General features: G+C 33.6%; 1 protein-coding gene across 5 annotated transcripts in view; it reads right to left on the bottom strand.

The window, feature by feature from the left end:
* RAB28 (RAB28, member RAS oncogene family) overlaps nucleotides 1–20,265 on the bottom strand; it is a 93,773-nt gene that overhangs the window by 52,497 nt on the left and 21,011 nt on the right. For all 5 annotated transcript variants that reach the window (XR_009540389.1, XR_009540390.1, XM_060148510.1 and 2 more), the window contains exon 4: nucleotides 19,366–19,495. Coding sequence is in view for 3 of the 5 variants with exons in the window: in XM_060148510.1 (XP_060004493.1) it covers nucleotides 19,366–19,495 (130 nt within the window). In the remaining 2 variants the exon portion in view is untranslated. The remainder of the gene's footprint in view (nucleotides 1–19,365; nucleotides 19,496–20,265) is intronic.

The raw sequence follows: 20,265 nt of genomic DNA, 5'->3' as shown, positions 1-20,265 counted from the left end.
GATTCACTTTGTTATAAAACAGAAACTAACACACCATTGTAAAGCAATTAAACTCCAATAAAGATGTTAAAAAAAAAGGGTAGCCCCTGCTCTCTGCAACTAGAGAAAGCCCACATGTAGCAATGAAGACCCAACGCAGCCAAAAATAAAATAAAATTAAATTAAATTAAATTAAATTAAAACTTCATGACCTTGGATAAGGCAATAGTTTCTTAGATATAACACCTAAAGCATAAGCAACCAAAGAAAAAAAATAAATTGGATTTCATCAAAGTCAAAAACTTTTGTGTATCAAATGACCTAAGAAAATGAAAAGCCAACCTGCAGAATCAAATAAAATATTTATAAATTGTATATCTGATAAGGGTATAATATCCTCTAAAGAACACAACACAACAATTAAAGACAACAAAACTTAAAAACGGGCAAATGATTTGAATATGTATTTCTCCAAAGAAGATATACAAATAGACATTAAGAACCTGAAAAGATACTCAACATCATTGTTAGGGAAATGAAGATCAAAATCATAATGAGATATCACTTCACACACACTAGAATGGCTACAATTTTTTTTAAAAAAAGTAAAATAACAAGTGCTGGTGAGGATCTAGAGAAACTGCAGCCCTCATACATCACTGGTAGGAATGTGAAATGGTGCAACTGCTGTGGAAAACAGCTTGGTAGTTCCTCCAAAAGTAAGTTACCATATGACACAGCAATTCCATTCCTAGGTATCTTCCCAAGAGAAATAAAAACCTATGTCCATGCAAAAACTTATACATAAATGTTCGTAAAAGCATTATTCATAATAGCCAAAAACTGGGAAACCCAAATGGCCATCAACTGATGAATGGGTAAACAATATGTGGTAAGTTATATCCATACAATGGAATATTATTTAGCCATAAAAAGAAATGAAGTACTGATACATGTTATAACATAAATGAACTTGAAAACATTATTATAAGTGAAAGAATCCAAACACAAAAGGTCACATATTTCATGATTCCATTTATATGAAATGTATAGAATAAGCAAACCCATAGGAACATAAAGTAGAATAGTACCTCGCCAGAAGTTAGGGAGGGGAAATGGAGGGAAGGAGAAAGGGCAATAGTGACTGCTAATGGGTACAAGGTTTCTTTTTGGGGTAAAGAAAATGTTCTAGAATTAGATAGTGGTGATGGCTGCACAACCCAGTGAATATACTAAAAACTGTGTACTTTAAAATGGTGAATTTTATGGTAGGTGAATTATACCTAAATTTTCTTTAAAAATCCCATAACTATAGCATCCCGTAACTATGACAAAATTTTTTAAGTATAATATGGTCAATAGTCTCTTGAGGTGATAGAAAGTGCTTTGTTCCTATTTCACCACTCTGAATTAATAAAGCCAATAAAACTTTAGATCATGCATACAAAACTCCTAAACCCTCTCTTAATCCCTAAATTTTGCTCCAATATGATACACAATGAATAATGCCCTCAAACACAATTACATATATACAATTCCAAAAGCACTAACTATAGCTCCACCCATTCCTCGCTCTTTAGAAAGCATATCAGAATATAAGCTGTAATCATATATATTTATCACATTATTATATATATTTATAATACAGAGCCCAACTGATCACATCAAGTGTGTCATGACTGCCTTGTTGCACATGAAAATTTTCTCTGTGATGATCCACTTGAAAAACTATCAATAACAAATCTTTGATTATATGGAGACTATATGATAGATTATAACAATACTAGGTAGAGCTTCTTATTAAAACTCAGTTACTTTTTATATGTGTCCAACAGATTCCTGGATAGTTCATTTGTTCCTCAACATCTTCCAAAAATTTTAAAGTTTATATTTCCATATGCATCATATTTTTTAAATTTGAAAAAAGTCAACAGAAAACCATCAGTTCAAAAAGAGATAAAATAGACCATCTTCTGTAATTAAGCCTAGCATATTCAGTAAAAAAAGAGAGTTCACTTGAATGTTAGATACAGGCATACCTCATTTCATTGCATTTCACTTTATTGTGCTTCGCAGGTATTGCATTTTCTAAAAATTGAAGGTTTGTAGTGACACTGCATTGAGCAAGTCTATTGGTACCATTTTTCCAACAGCATTTGCTCACTCTGTGTTTTTGTGTCACATTTTGGCAATTTTCATGATGTTTCAAACTTTTCCATTATTATTATATTTGTTAAGATGATGTATCATCAGCGACCTTTGATGTTACTGTTGTAATTGTTTGGGGGCATCACAAACTGAACCCATATAAGACTGCAAACTTAATCGATAAATATTGTGTGTGTTCTAACTGCTCCATCCACTGGCCATTTCACCGTCTCTCTTTCTCTCTTCATGCCTCCCTATTCCCTGAGACACAATATTCAAATTAGGCCAATTAGTAACCCTACAATGACCTCTAAGTGTTCAAGTGAAAGAAAGAGTCACACGTCTCTCACTTTAAATGAAAATCTACAATGATTAAGCTTAGTGAGGAAGGCATGTCAATAGCTGAGATAGGCCAAAAGCTAGGCCTCTTGTGCCAAACAGTTAGACAAGTTGTGAATGCAACGGAAAAGTTCTTAAAGGAAATTAAAAATGCTACTCCAGTGAACACACAAATGATAAGAAAGCAAAACAGCCTTACTGCTGATATGGAGAAAAGTTTTTATTATAGTTGATTTACAATGTTGTTTAATTTCTGCTGTACAGCAAAGGGACTCAGTTTTATATATATATATATATATATATATGTGTGTGTGTGTGTGTGTGTATATATATATATATTCTTTTCATATTCTTTTCCATTATGGTTTATCATAGGATATTGAATATAGTTCCCTGTGCTATACAGTAGGAGCTTGTGGTTTATCTATCCTATATATAATAGTTTGCATCTGTTAATCCCAAACTCCCCATCCTTCCCTCCCCCACCCTCTCCCGCTTGGCAACCACAAGTCTGTTCTCCATATCTGTCAGTCTTTTTATTTCACAGATATGTTCACCTGTGCCATATTTTAGATTCCACATATAAGTGATATCATATGGTATTTGTCTTTCTCTTTCTGACTTACTTCAGTTAGTATGATAATCTCTAGGTCCATCCATATTGCTGCAAACAGCGTTATTTCATTCTTTTTAATGGCTGAGTAATATTCCATTGTATATATGCACCACATCTTCTTTATCCATTCATCTGTCAATGGACATTTAGATTGTTTCCATGGCTTGGCTACTGTAAACAGTGCTGTTATGAACATAGTGGTGCATGTATCTTTTCAAACTATAGTTTTGTCTAGGTATATGCCCAGTAGTGGGATTGCTGGGTCATATTGTAGTTCTATTTTTAGTTTTTTAAGGAAGCTCCATACTGTTCTTCATAGTGGCTGTATCAATTTGCATTCCCACCAAGAGTGTAAGAGGGTTCCCTTTTCTCCACACCCTCTCCAGCATTTATTATTTGTAGACTTTTCAATGATGGTCATTCTAACTCGTGAGAGGTGGTAACTCATTGTAGTTTTCTTTTAATAACTTTTCTACTACTTTCTAAAATTTTTATTTTATATTGGAGTACAGTTGATTTACAATGTTGTGTTAGCCTCCAGTGTACAGCAAAGTGATTCAGTTATACATATACATGTATCTTTTTCAGTTTCTTTTCCCATTTAGGTTATTACAGAATATTAAGCATAGTTCCCTGTGCTATACAGTATGTCCTTGTTGCTTACCTATTTTATATATAGTAGTGTGTATATGTTAACCCCAAACTCCTAATTTATCACTCCCCCCCACCTTTCTTCTTTGGTAACCATAAGTTGTCCTAAGTCTATGAGTCTATTTCTGTTTTCTAAATAAGTTCATTTGTATCATGTTTTTGGATTCCATATATAAGTGATATCATATGATATTTGTCTCTGTCTTACTTCACTTAGTATAATCTCTAGGTCCATCCATATTGCTGCAAATGGCATTATTTCATTCTTTTTTATGGCTGAGTAATATTCCATTGTATATATGTACCTCACTGTAGTTTTGATTTGCATTTCTCTAGTAATTAGCAATGATGAGCATCTTTTCATGTGCCTATTGGCCATCTGTATGCCTTCTTTGGAAAAATGTCTATTTAGGTCTTCTGCCCATTTTTTGATTGGGTTGTTTGTTTTATTGTTATTGAACTGTAGGAGCTGTTTGTGTATTTTGGAAATTAAGCCCTTGTTGGTTGCATCATTTGCAAACTTTTTCTTGATACGGAGAATGTTTTAGTGGTCTGGATAGAAGATGATCCAACCAAGACATTCCCATAAGTCAAAGCCTAATCCAAATCAAAGCACTCTCTTTAACTAACGAAGGCTTAGAGAGGTAAGGAAGCTGCAGAAGAAAAGTTTGCAGCTAACAGAAGTTGATTAATGAGGTCTAGGGAAAGAAGCCATCTCCATAACATAAAAGTGCAAGGTGAAGCAAGTGCTCATAGAGAAGCTGCATCAAGTCATCCAGAAGATTTAGCTAAGTTAACTGATGAAGGTGGCTACACTAAACAACAGATTTTCAATGTACATAAAACAGCCTTATATTGGAAGAAGATGCCATCTAGGACTTTCACAACTGGAGAGAAGTCAATGCCTGCCTTCAAAGGACAGGTTGACTCTCTTGTTAGGGGCTAATGCAGCTCATGACTTAAAGTTGAAGCCAATGGTCATTTACCCTTCTGAAAATCCTAGGGCCCTTAAAAATTATGCTGTATCTTCTCTGCCTGTGCTCCTAGATGGAACAACAAAGTCTAGATGACGGTACATCTATTTATAACATGGTTTACTAAATATTTTAAGCCCACAGTTGAGACCTACTGCTCAGAAAAAAAAGGATTCCTTTCAAAATATTATTGCTCACTGACAATGCACCTGATCACCGAAGAGCTCTGATGGAGATGCACAATGAGATTAATGTTTTCATGCCTGCTAATACAACATCTTTTCCATAGCCCCTAGATCAAGGAGTAATTTTAACTTTCAAGTCTTATTATCTAAGAAATACATTTTGTAAGGCTATAATTGCCAAAGATAGTGATTCCTCTGATGGATCAGGGCAAAGTAATTGAAAACATTCTGGAAAGATTCATCATTCTAGATGCCATTAAATAACATTAGTGATTCTTGGGAAGAAGTCAAAATAACAACATTAACAGAAGTATGGAAGTTAATTCCAACCCTCCTGGATGACTTTGAAGGGTTTAAAACTTCATTGGAGGAAGTAACTGCAGATGTAGCAGAAACAGCAACAGAACTAGAAGTGGAGCCTGAAGATGTGACTGAATTGCTGCAATCTTATGATAAAACTTTAATGAATGAGGAGTTGCTTTTTACAGATAACTAAAAAATGTGGTTGCTTGAGAGGTAATCAACTTCTGGTAAAGATGATGTGAAGACTGTTGAAATGACAACAAAGGATTTAGAATATTACATAAACTGAGTTGACAAAGCAACAGTAGGGTTTAAGGGGACTGACTCCAATTTTTTTTTCTTTGTCAGGTGACTATTTTTTGTTGTTGATTTTTTATTGAAGTATAGTTGATTTATAATATTGTGTTAGTTTTAGGTTTACAGCATAGTAATTCAGTATTTTTGCAGATTATGTCCCATTATAGGTTATTACAAGATAACTGGTATAATTCCCTGTGCTATACAGTAAATCCTTATTGCTTATCTATTTTATATATAGTATTTTGTATCTGTTGATTCCATACTTCTAATTTGTCCCTCCTCCCTTCCCTCTCCTCTTTGGTAACCACAAGTTTTCTGTATCTGTGATTCTGTTTCATGTATACATATATATTCCTTTGTGTTATTTTTTACATTCCATATATAAGTGATATCATATAGTATTTGTCTTTCTCTGTCAGGCTTATTTCACTAAGCATAATATTATCTAGGTCCATCCATGTTGCTGCAAATAACAGTATTTCATTCTTTTTTATGTCTGAGGAAAGAAGTTCTACTGTGGGTAAAATGCTATCAAACAGCATTGCATGCAGAAGAGAAAGTGTTTGTGAAGGGAAGAATCAATCAATGAGGCAAACTTCATTGTCTTATTTTAAAAAATTGCCACAGCCAGCCCAACCTTTGGCAACTACCACCCTGATCATTTAGCAGCCATCAACAATGAGGCAAGGCCCTACACCAGCAAAAAGACAACTTGCTAAAGGCTCAGATGATGATTAGTGTTTTCTTAGCAATAAAGTATTTTTAATTAAGGTATGTATGTTGTTTTTTTAGACATAATGCTATTGCACACTTAACAGACTACAGTATAGTGTAAATATAACATTTATATGCCCTGGGAAACCAAAAAAATTGTGTGACTCACTTTGTTGTGATATTCGCTTTACTACGGTAGTCTGGACCTGAACCCACAGTATTTTCAATGTATGCCTCCGTGATTCTAAAAGTCATATGTGATATTCTATTTCTGTAAATCAACTCACTTTCCTTTCCTTTGGCTTCCATTATAATTTTAGAAGTACCAGAACAGAACAAAAAGGAGGAGGGCACCATTTGCTTTTAGAAACAATAATCTGCATAGTATGTGCATTTGATTCTGATAACAAAAAGTGATTCAAATAATCTAATCCACAGTTTCATATATTAAATATTCAAAGGTGGTCTACAAATTTAACGTCCATTGATTTTCATAACGTTTTCAAAAGAGCTCTTATTTTGTCTTCCTCATTAGTAAATGAAATAATAAAATCAGAAGATTTCTGAATTATTCTAGCTTCAACTTCTATGATTCTTTGAGATTTACTTCTAACATATTAAAGCATAATGGCTCTGCTTTGGGCTGAACTATGTCAAACCTGCTCTCCCTCAAATTCATATGTTGAAGTTCTAACCCCCAGACCCTCAGAATGTGACTTTATTTCAATATAAGGGCCTTTAAAGAAGTAATTAAGGTAAAATTGAAGGTCATATGGATGGGCCCTAATCCAGCATGACTGCGATCCTTAAAAAAGGAGATTCGTACACAGATATGCCCGAAGGAAAGACCATGTGAAGATAAAGGGAGAAGACAGCCATCTACAAACCAACCCTACAGACACCTTGATCTCAGACTTCTAGCCTCTAGAATTGTTAGAAAATAAATTTCTGTTGTTTAAACCACCCAGTTTGAGGTACTTTGTTATGGCAGCCCTGGCAAACTAATACAGGCTCTAATATTTTTTGTTATTTAGATCCTCCTAGCATGGAAGCAAACACCAAAATATGGAAGTGGAACTCATATTTTAAGAAACTCTAAAATGAGTTCTTAGGAGATTTTTTTTTTTTGTAAAAAAGTCAACATTTAAATCTTCTGCCCATTTTCTTTTTTTTTTCTTTTTTTACATTTTTATTGGAGTATAATTGCATTACAATGTTGTGTTAGTTTCTGCTGTACAACAAAGTGAATCAGCTACATGTATACATATATCCCCATATCCCCTCCCTCTTAAGCCTCCCTCCCACCCTCCGTATCCCACCCCTCTAGGTTGTCACAAAGCATCGAGCTGATCTCCCTGTGCTACACAGCAGCCTCTCACTAGCCATCCATTTTACATTTGGTAGTGTATATATGTCAATGCTCCTCTCTCACTTCGTCCCAGCTTCCCCTTTCCCCCATGTCCTCAAATCCGTTCTCTATGTCTGCATCTTTATTCCTGTCCTGCCCCTAGGTTCTTCAGAACCTTTTTTTTTTTTTAGATTCCATATATATGTGATAGCATATGGTATTTGTTTTTCTCTTTCTGACTTACTTCACTCTGTATGACAGACTCTAGATCCATCTCTTTCACTACAAATAGATACACACTACTATATATAAAATAGATAACTAATAAGGACCTACTGTATAGCACAGGGAACTCTACTCAATCCCTGTAATGACCTATATGGGTAAAGAATCAAAAAAAGTGGATATATGTAAAACTGATTCCCTTTGCTATACACCTGAAACTAACAGAACAATGTACATCAACTATATTCCAATAAAAAATAAATTTAAAAAAATTTTAAAAGCCAACATTAAATTCCAAATGCAGAGATACCCCTGAATTGGCTCAAGACTTACCTATAACAAGATGTATCCAAACCCTACCAGTTTTGCAAAAACTCAGTTTGAGGTCTACATTCCTCTTAATCCTTTCCCTCTCATTGAAACAGTAGTGCTAAACTATATGTTGTTTTTCTTTTGTACCTTTTGTCCATTATGTTAATCTTACTTCCACAAAAAGACAAGTTTCCTGAAGGCTGGATTCATAATATATGTGCCTAGGAAGCAGCCATGTGCTCACAGAAAGAGCTTATTACTTTATAGATTGACTGTCTTAAATACAATAGTTATATTAAGTTTGCTATTATCTTTCTATGCTGCTTAATTTTAAGGTATTTCAAATTAGAAAGAACTGAGAACACGCCTTTAACACGTGTATAGAATCACACATAGATGTGAAAACATCCTACAAGAATTACCTAATTTAGCCTAATTAATCATCTAATTAATTCTTTGATTATTAGAAAAATACAGACCATAATATTTCTTATTTTTTCCACTGTTAGCAATATATATCTTTTACAGTATACAGTGGTAAATTTTTACCATTCCCTGAATGATAATGAGAATATATTTTCACAGTAGCAATTGGTGACATTTCAATAAATCAATGTGCTGCAGTGATACCTAAATAAAAGCTTATTTCACTATAATGATGCTTCCAGGCTTCCCTCAAGTCAGGTGGTTACTTGCAGTTAATGATCTGTGACATGCCACACAAGTAGTCCTAAAAAGACTTATTATCCACCGCATGTGCAACAATATTTGCTTTATGGATGGCTAAATGAATGAAGACATTCAATGTAACTGTAAAAGTAAAATCAAAAGAAAACTTACAAGTAACATGTTTTCTTTAAGTAAAAGGGCTGTGACCATTTTCCATTAATACTTAACCTTTTGCTGGAGCAGTGCAACCACATATAATGCTCAGATCCATAAAGCCCAAGAGCTGTTCTGGGTTAATGCTAATTAACTGCCCCCAATCAAAAGAGCAGTAACTTTCCAAAAATGTGATATCATCAGCCTTTATTACTGACGTCAAAGTCACATCACAAAGCTTAATGAACAATAAAAAAAAAGACAAATATGCTTTATACATAAGTTGAGAGTATGTCTTTCAGTCGCATTTACATATAAATATACAACAAAAACACACCAAGAAAAGAATTATTACTATCATGCTTCAGAGAAAATTTGCTAATCTCAAACAATACACTATCTTTTATAGCTGCCAGACTTTGTAAGCATTCAAATCTTTACCATTTATAATTTTATTTCATTTACTAGACTCGGCTTTTGTCCACCATATGTCCACTGTGGATTAACTATTCCCTTAGGTACAATTAAGGCCTTTCCATTTGTTATAAGAAGAACTAAGTATGAAGGACACAGCCAGAAATAACATTTATACCTCAACCAAAAACAGAAGTACATTCAAACTCCAACGATGGTTTATGCAGCATCTTTTTTTTTATTAGACACATGTCTACAAAAGCAAAATAAACTTGAGATAAAAATTCATGGCAACTGTACACCAGCTTTCACCATTCAGATTGAATATCAAAATTATATCACCTCCATTAATAGAATTTAAATATTTTTTCAGAAAAATATACTTCTAAACTACAAGTTAAGTGAAGGGTGGCTTCCAAACAATAATTATAACCAAAATTTTAATCATTTTTTATGTATTTCAAAGACATTCCACAAAATCTTTAATGTTTTTGATTTTTAAATCCTTAAATTAAAAATATACGAGACTTGGCAATACCTCCTCCCAGTACCCATAACGAGAAGAGAGGATCTGGAGAAAGAGTGGGAAATACAATAATAACAACTAACACATACAGCACCTATATATACCAGGCACGGTTTTAGGAGCTTTATATATATTTAATTTTTATAACGACCTCCTTATAAGGTAGGTGCTATTGTTATTTCCATTTTACAGATGACAAAACTAAGGTACAAAGAGGGTGAGTACCTTACCATGGTCACACATTTAAATAAGTGAGCCCATATCTGAAACTAAGTGGTCTTACTTAGAAGTCTGTGTCCTTGACCACTACTCTACACTGTCTCTATATTAAAGATATTAAGGTGCTAGAACACACTATAAAATAAATATCCATAAGGGAAAATACCACTTCTCATCTTTTTAAAATTAAAATTTTGAATGAAAATTAAGCGATGAGGGCTAAGAGTTTCCTTTTCAAAAGAACTATGTGTGTAATGTCAGAGGCATTTTACATGATCTTATGTAGTAGTAACTCATAAGCACCAAGTGAGGCTGTTATTATATGCCTCTTCCAGATGAAAAACCTAGCCTCACAGTATTACAAAAGCTAGGAAAAAAAACAGTATTATTTTCTCTTTATCATCTCAAAATTTCCATAGTTTCATCTTTTACTAAGGTAGAGAATTAATAATTTTCTAGTCATTCATAGCAAGTATTTATTGAGCATCTTCTGTGTGCCAGGGACTGAGCTTGATACTAGAGACACAGCAGTGAACAAGGTAGACAGTCTCTGCCTTCATGGAGCTTTAGTTACAGAACACCTACATAATTCCAACCAGTAAAAAAATAAAATAAAAAACTCTGCTCTAAAAAAGGTGACTTTTTCAGAACATTATAGAGATCAAACTAGTCACTATCAGTAAAGAGAGGGAAGGGAAGAGGGGCAAGATAGGGTAGGGGCTTAAAAGGTACAAACTATTATGTATAAAAGAAATAAGCTACAAGGATATATTGTACAGCATAGTGAATATAGCCAATACTTTATAACTTTAAATGGAGTATTATCTATAAAAATATTGAATCATGATGTTGTTTACCCTAAACTAACATAATATTGTAAATCAACTATACTTCAAAGAAAAAAAAGAAATGCTATTTTTAGAGTCCCAAAATCACTTGAAAGTTGGTCATATTTCCAGGGTGTGCCTGGCAAATACTAAGAATTCAATAAATCTTGGTTATATTTATTGTTATTAGGTATATGCACCTATTCATGTATATAGAAAATGGACACTTAATAATCTAATAACTGAATGATAAAATGAGCCTAAGAAATCATCTCTGCAAAGATAAGAAGACAGGATTTCAATCACATGAAAAGTTAAACTCTCTTAAAATTGTATGGCAACAAATATGTTCAATTAATCAGACTTACAACTAAACATAGTTTGGGTCATCATATTTTAGGAATAGAAGGTGCTCATGATTGCCTAGTACAATCCCCTTATTTTATACATGAGGATCATCTTAAGTGATTAAATAAATTGCCAGGGTAATGTAGCTAGATAAAATGACAGTAGCAGGACAAAGTTTTCTGATCCCCACTATAGTGTTCTTTTAATCTATATTGGATTTATTAAACAATCACAGCAAATATAAAGTAAATCATTAAAGGGGCTTAAATTACATTAATAAAAATCTCAAATCTTTTCACAAAAAGTTTTTATAGCTGTATTCTTTTTTAATATTTAATTTTTAATTTCTTCTAAAATTTAAAATCAGAGAGTCATCATAAAAGAAACAACAGGTGGATTATGTTTTCTTCAGCATTTAATACACTTTCTCTATCATGACAATGAAAGACAGACAGAAATCATATAAACAGATTGCTATGATCGAAATGCTTACACAATTCCCCCAAAACAAACAAAACAAAACCACAAAATCCTTAAACTTCTCAAGCTAAGTAAACTGTAATATTGCCAAAATGGTTTAAAGTAGGCCAACTAAAAAAAAGTAACTATGAAATGACATAATAACATCACTGCAACAACTGTCAGGTGAAAAATAGTTTCTGATTAGTATTATGAAAAAGCACTTATTTGACATTTTCTTCCCCAATGTATCAGTCACAACACCAGTGTGAATGCAAGCTTATGCGTTTAATTTGATAAAACTACTCAACCAATTAAACTTGAAATACTATCAGTGTTCTTAAAGTACAGTAGGAGTGTGAAATACCACATAAGAGAACAGCTGTAAGCGTACGTATTAAAATACTCTCTCACTCAGTATACAGAACACTGATGCTATCCGTAACAGAATAAGATGCTACCAGCATCCTCCAGTATGTAAACAGTCATAGCTCTATTTGACAAATTTATATATAAAGAGAGGAAAAAGCAAAAAGAAAAAAAAAAATGAACCAACAGAAACATTAGGTCCATCTGAAAAAGACACTTGGGTCTGATACTTTTGGGATTACTATCACCAGAACAAAAAGAACCATATTAAAGTAAATGGGTAAGGGGCAGAATGTTATAATTTAGACTGTATAAACAGAATGAACTTTTCAAATCCCCAAAAGAGTTTTTGTTTATGCTTTATAAATTGTAAACTCTTTTAAACAAACTGGTAATAATGACTCACTTGTTCACTTTTATAGAAGTTGATATGAATCCTTCAAAACAGGAATCAAAGTAAATGTTACTTACTTCATAGTTTCACATTTCCACTCTCCAGATACAATAAGAATTTTTGAAAACTCAAAAAGTCGCAGTATAGGTAAGTACTTTCATGTAAATTCCCATAAAGTTCTTAAAGCTGGACATAAAGCCATCTCTTATACTCATCTATTATGAAGAATAAAGAAGAGTCTTTAAAAGCCTTGTGATAACTTTACTGAGAGCATCAGTAAAATTTTCAACTTAAAATTTACTTGTTTTACTAATACATTTCCATGGAGTTCAGGGAACACAACTTACAGGGTACATTAAAATGTAACCTTTGAACCTCACAGTGTAAAACATCACTTCCTGGGCAGAGATAGTACTCCAAGAACAATCAATCACTGTTAAGAAGAATATACACTCAACATTGTTAATTAGTGTTGATGCACTCTTCTCTATGCCCTCATCTGTCATGAAGATTGTTTAAAAATCTGAGTTATTAGTCTTTATTTGGGAAAGGATCTGTTTAATATCTTTAAGAGTAGAAATCATTCATCCATCCACTCTATACTGGAGCATGATAATTCCTACTCCCAATACAAGTTACTGATAACCACCACCCCTCCACTAACTAAGATGCTATAAATCAGGAAGGGGGCAGCTCCTATGCAACCCTGTTAATTTCTGTTTACAATCTATCCAACTGAGAATGTTAGCTAGTCAGGGGAGAAACTAGGTGATGGATCAGATAGTAGGAAAACATAACAGCTTAAAGATAGAAAATAACAAAATGACAAATTAACATGCCATGTGGTTATAAAACATGGATTGAATATAAAATTAATCTTTAAAAAATTAATATTCCTGAGTGTTCATTTCATTTTAATCTGAACTTTCCCTGAAACACTAAAAGAAAAACTAAACGTGTATTTGAGTGCAGACTCTGATTTTTAAATTAAACACACAAATTTAAAATTTGTAAATAAAAAGCTGAAAGTGTAAGTTTCTACCAGTATGTAAAAGTCACAAGAAAATGAAGCAAAATTCTTAATTTTTTTAGATTTATTTAACCTAAAGTCATGATATAAAATCTATGACATTTTATCTCTAACATGACCCAGCATAATATAACTTCAATGTGTTTCTTAAGAAACTCTGACATTATTCACCAGAGTGGAATTCACTAGGCCAGTTGGGCCTGAAGGCCATCTAATAAGTTCTCTGTTACCTACTTATTAAGAAAACCATTTTCCCTGAATAACATATCCCAGGCCATATACACTTTTAATTTCAAGAGAGTCTTCCTGAAAAGGCTTTTATTCACTCATTTGGTATTCATTCATTCAGAGATTGTTCTAAGTGATGAGGTCCCTAGCTTTCACAGAGCTTAGACAGACAAGAAACAAACAAGAAATGATATCAGATGACAATGAGACTATGCAAATAACTGAAACAGAACGTCCTGACAAAAAGGGACTTGATGACTCGTTTAGATTTGAGTGGTCAAAGAAGGTAACTCTGAGGAGATGACATTTAAGATGAGATCCAAATGACAAAATGGAGCCAGCCAAGACAAATGTGCCTTACACATATAGTGGACAAGGGAGCATTTAGTAGAAAATGAGGTCTGAGATGTAGGTAGGAGCCAGATAACCCTGTGCTTGATGAAATTTGATAAGGAGTTTGGATTTCATTCTAGTGTGATGAGAAAGCACTAGAGGGTTTTAAGGAGAGAAGTCATACAGTATGATTTGCCATTTGGGAACTGGATTTAGGAGATCAAAGCTAAGAGCAGGAGGAAGAGTTAGGAAGCTAGTGCCATAGTTCACATGAGAGTGGATGATTATGTGTTGGGCCATGGTCAGGTGCACCTGTAATAAGCCTGTAATAAGTGGTCATATATTGAAAATCCCTAGGTTCTGCAGCACAGGCTCTGATCAAGTGAGAGTGCCCCGATGCTGGGAGAGCAAGACCTTCAAGGCCAGGAAATCAGGTATTAAGCCTGGTGCAGAAGTTGCCTTAGATGGTAATATAATTGTTTCCAGGTGCTTATGTGGCTATATTCATAGCCGATCAGACAACGCACTGTACTTGGAGCTGCAGACATCATCAAACTCCAATGGAACTTCCACAAAACACACAGAATAAGTAGATGACTTACCCCTTTCCCATTTTTTTTTAATAAATTTATTTATTTTTTTATTTTTATTTTTTTGGCTGCATTGGGTCTTTGTTGCTGTGCACAGGCTTTCTCTAGATGCGGTGAGCGGGGGCTACTCTTCGTTGTGGTGCGCAGGCTTCTCATTGCGGTGGCTTCTCTTTGTTGTGGAGCATGGGTTCTAGGTGCACAGGCTTCAGTAGCTGTGGGACGCGGGCTCAGTAGTTGTGGCTCACAGGCTCTAGAGCGCAGGCTCAGTAGTTGTGGCACACAGGCTTAGTTGCTCCGCAGCATGTGGGATCTTCCCGGACCAGAGCTTGAACCCGTGTCCCCTGCATTGGCAGGCAGATTCTTAACCAATGCGCCACCAGGGGAATCCTCCCTCTTTCCCATTTTGAAAGTTACTACCAGGAATATTTTTTTACCTCACTAGGGAAAAGTAGGGCCTTCCATGGAAATTTGAACATAATTTATTAATCCCAACAACCAGACAAAGCAAAAGAAAGTCAAATTCCTAGAAAACTTGAAGATGGTAGAGAAAAAGAATAAAATTAAGACCCAGATTAGCAGGTCCCAATCACTCCTTAAGCACTCTCTGTGGTTCAACCTTTGCACAAATTAACAATGGCTAGCTGAATACACATAGCTGGCACTCGACAATGTTTTCTGAATGAATTGCCCTGCCCAACACACAGCATGAGAACTATCGTGGTAAAAAGCAAGGAATAAGATGGTGACCAAGGAATTCCCTAGGAACCATTTTCTTCAGGCTACTTTTGTAAAATATCTATGTCAACTGTACTAATTTGTAACTTGTGATCTTTCTAACTGAAACTATAGTCCATGCTTTTAAAAGGCTATTATGATTAATAATAATAACTAATAGTTATTGAGCACTTACAGTGTACAGGAGATGTGTTCCAAGTGTTTTTATGTAATAGTTCATTTAATCCTTAAACCAACTTTATCAGACAGAAACCATTATCCTCATTTCCAGATGAAGAAATTGAGACTTAAAGACATAACTTGTCTGATGTTACACTGCCGATAAGTGAAGAAATTGGGCTTGTAAGCAAAGTCTGTCTAAATTTAAAACCCTCTGATCTTAACCACGACTCAATACTTCATTTAAAATCTTAAACAGTACAAAGAAATAACACTACTGTTTTATAACCTTTTAGAATTGAATATAAAATAAAATAAATTAATTTGTTTTAAGTACAGTTGACCCTTGAACAACACTGGTTTGAACTGTGCAGGTCCACTTACATGCAGATTTTTTTTTTCAGTAGTAAATACTACAGTACTACATGATCTGAAGTTGATTCAATCCATGGATGCAGAACCGTGAATAAGGAGGAACAGAGTTTACAGAGGGATGACTATAAGTTAAACGTGGATTTTTGACTGCAGGAAGGAACTATGCCCCTAACCCCTGTGTTGTTCAAGGGTCAAATATATTATATACTTTTAAGTATTATATACTGAAATAATTAACTTACTAATTATCAATTCTATTTCATTAAAGCAAGTCCCTTCCTCTGCTGCCTATATCATTAACCTACACTAGTTAAACTATAATAAAATGTAATTTTTACAAAAATAAACCTGTAATTCATCTTTACCTAAAACTATTCTCAATCCTCAGCCCAAATTTCTGAGAGTTTACCATATTTTAATAAAAAGTACATGATTTTATAACTTACTAATTATAAGCTCTTACTATGGAACAAATTCACACACTCTTTGTATGGAAATTTTCTCTGTATCCCATCTTTTTGCTAAACTTTGGCTAAAAGTTGGCTACTGCTGCCAATATTTTCACAGCCTACACATATTTCTTTTCAACATATGCTTTCTATTCAAGCAAAGAATAGGACAGAATAACAAATTTTTAAAAGATCATTTAGGCAGATGATGACTCTGTATATAGATAATGATCATAATAATTCAGCTTCAAACGTCTTCCCATCATGCTTCTTTTGCTTTGCCTTTAACCAGTATCTAAAGTCTTTGCTTTTAATTGAGGAAATTCATTGTCAATAGATCTACTCTAAAAGAAATGTTAAAGGAAGTTCTTCAAGCAGAATCTGCTATCAAACAGACTCTTGGATCTAAACAGATAAATAAAGAGTGCTGGCAATGTAATAAGTAAATGTAAAATAAAATGTACCTTTTTTCTTATTTTTAATTGCTCTTAAAAGCTAAATGACTGTTTAAAGCAAAAATTATTTATAGAATATGTAAAAATATATCTGACAATAATAACACAAAGGATTGGGGCGGGAGGTAATTAAACACTAATGTTTAAGTTCCTTATACTACACACGAAGAGATATACTATTATTTGAAGGTAGACTAATTAAGGCTGTATAGTGAACATCTTAAGGAAACAACTAAAAATATAATATATAAATATATAATATGTATAAGTTAATAGGTGAAATAAAATGTAATAATAAATGATCAATTAACTCAAGAGAAAGCAGAAAAAGAGGAATAAAAAGAAACAATAGACTGAACAAATATAACACTCATCTGATGAATGAAAAAAGTCAGATGAAACAACTGTGAAAGCCTTGCCATCTAGAACATTCTCTGAATCTGGGAGCTGCTTCCTTGACTTGGAAAACGTTCCAATGTTTCATGAGGCCCTTGATATAGAAACTCTTAATAAAATCTCTTTAATTAGTTTGGTGTTGCTCAAAAAAAAAGTCTTTGCTTTTTAATATATTCCCAAAAAAGAAAATGAGTGCATACTACTATAATGTAACATCAACTTGTAAACACAAATTGTAAGATCATTCACTACATGATCATATTGATCATATGAAACTGGGCCGGTGACAGAGAGCAGTAAATAATATCCAGGAAAATGTTCATCTCTAATCACTTAATTTTACACATGTAACATTCTGTGTGTCTGCATACTCTATTATATGATCATATTCTGAAAGAAAGTATTATAAATACAAGAAAGGGGTTAGAGCTAAACCAAAAGTGAAAAAATTCTTTTGACTTTCATGCAATTATATCTCAAACATAACACTGTAACAGTTTTGTGCATAAATTCATATAATTATATAAATGTTTGTTTTTGAAACCCAGGAATGGCATCACCAGCACAGTCCAATAGCCCATCTAGCCTGACATCCTGTCTTAGACAGTGACCAATGGCGGAGGCCTCACAGGATAGCATAAACACATAACATAATGTATATAATTGTGCACCACTACACCATTACTCCAGATGTAGTTAGATTATATCCTGAAAGAAATGAAAACAAATCCCAACCCCCATCACTCCCTTACTCTATAATTTCCCAAAAGGTGACGGGAAACCTCCAATAAAGCACAAATCTAACTATAATATAAAACAATGCTTTGGTGACATGACGAATGACTAACAAATTATCTCCTAAAATGAAAAGCTGCACTCAGAAACAGAACCAAAGCTCATCAAAACTTATGATTTGTAAAGGGGGATTTCAATGAATTGAAAAGCATCTGATTCACTCAATTAGATCTAAAAAAAGATGAGCAAAATTTAACTAAAGCTTTAAAAAAAAAAAGTTTCTTTTAGCCAAGCCATCCATTTTGTGATATGTGATACTGTTTTCTAGAAAGTATTATAAAATTTATATTTTTAACTCTTCAGAGAAATGATATTCACACCTGTTTTGTAATGGTTTTGAAGTAAGGCTTGGATTTATTGAATGTTCATCTAAGTGTGCAAAACCACATAATGAAGAAATCATGGCTTGGTCCTTCAGGAAGTACTATTTCCTAAACAATTATGGACAAAAAAAATGCACTGCATTTTTAAAGACTTTTGGAGAAGATAATTCTCTTGGTAGTATACTTGGGTATTGATTTAACAAAGCTTATAGTCAGGAAACAGTGCCTGACCTGAATCCTCCATGGTATAATTTAAATTCATTTTCTCTTTTTCTGACCTCAAATAGGTTGTAGAAGATTAGGTAATATCATATCTTATATATTTGAAAACTCTTATTAAGGTCCCCTTTACCAGGGTAAATGCATTGCAGGACTATGAACCAAATAATAATCCTGTACTGAATTCAGTCTTATAATTTTTATATGCTGTATATCATAGCCCAAGAGACAGATCTCAAAAATTACTTATCCATCATTTTTACCAAGCACCACTCCTCTCCCAATATACTCTTTCTCAAAAAAAAAAATCTATATTTAGGAACAAACCTCAAAAATTTAGAAAAGGAAGTTTACAAGCGCTGAGAGCAAGGAACAATGCACACAAAATTCCATGCAGACACTGCTTCCTTCCCTAGAACAGGGTATCATTTAATGAAATGTATCTCTCAAAATCTCTGGGGCAGAGCTGAAGCTGCAGTGTAATATCATAAAATCTGCAGCTGTGTTGCTGTTCTTAATAGTCCACACTGCTTCCTTAGACAACAGGAAGCCAAAACACACACACACTGCAGAACAGAACTTACCTTAACAAGGAATTGGCCAAAGTGGCAGAGCAGTTACGATAGATCAAGCATCAAACTGTTATTGAAAAGACTGTACACATCTTTAGGAATTTTCTCCTCAACTTGCTCACTCCAGGAAAACAGTATCTATTTATGTTTCCAAACATCATTTTTTTTTAGGAATAAAAACTACAGGATAGACAAATAAAGTTTCCTATATATAAATAAACATTAATAACTTACTTTTATTGCCCACCAAGGCAACCAGTGGCTGAGTTTCAGACTCCTCACTCACTTTCTTCACCACAGAATACCAATCTTCTAAATTCTCAAAGCTTTGATAATTTGTAATATCATATACCAAGAGGATTCCCTGTCGCAAAAGAGTTACAGAATATTTACAATATACTACTTTAAAAAATATTAATAATGAACACTGTTAATAGATATGTTGAATAGAGTATAAAAAGTACAAACGTGGACTGTTTGTATCTGACTTCAATTTAGGTATTAGCAGACAGATAATACTGAATGTCTTCATTCAAGATAAATCCAGCAATTAAGATACAATGCAAGCTAAAGAATAATTTTCTCAAACTGTAAGTGGTTTTCCAATGAGATATCTGGGATATGCTTGGTAAGTTTCAATAAAATGTAAGAAAATCATATCATAGAGGTGAAAAAAGCTTCAAGGTCTACAATTCTGCCTGTCACTTTCATGAGGTCAAACATTTAAACCTTTCAATAAATAACCATCTGCTGCTGCTCTTTTTAAATATTTTCAAAAATGGAGATTCCATGACATCCCCTGACAGTCAATTTCAGTGTTTAACACAATTTTCTTTAAATGAAATAAGTCGATTTCCTCTTTCGGTCCTCTGTGCATTTGCAGAACAACATGAGAGTGTCCTCCTTATAATAACCCTTCATGTACTTGAAAATAGTTAAGTAACTCCTTCACCATCTCCTTTCCAGAATAAACAAACTCAATTCCTTAAACTTGCCTCAAAGGACCTATTTTCTATCCCTTTAATCATAGTTGTTGGTTCTTCCCAGGACATGCTACATATAGTTTTTTGACATCCTCTTTAAAATGAGCAATGTAAAACTGGACATGATACTGTAATAAGAGCCTGAACAAAG

The sequence above is a fragment of the Lagenorhynchus albirostris genome, chromosome 4, assembly GCF_949774975.1.
Source record: "Lagenorhynchus albirostris chromosome 4, mLagAlb1.1, whole genome shotgun sequence".
NCBI classification, from domain to species: Eukaryota; Metazoa; Chordata; class Mammalia; order Artiodactyla; family Delphinidae; genus Lagenorhynchus; species Lagenorhynchus albirostris.
Note: the sequence above shows the minus strand (reverse complement) of the source record. Positions and strands in the feature narration are given on the sequence as shown.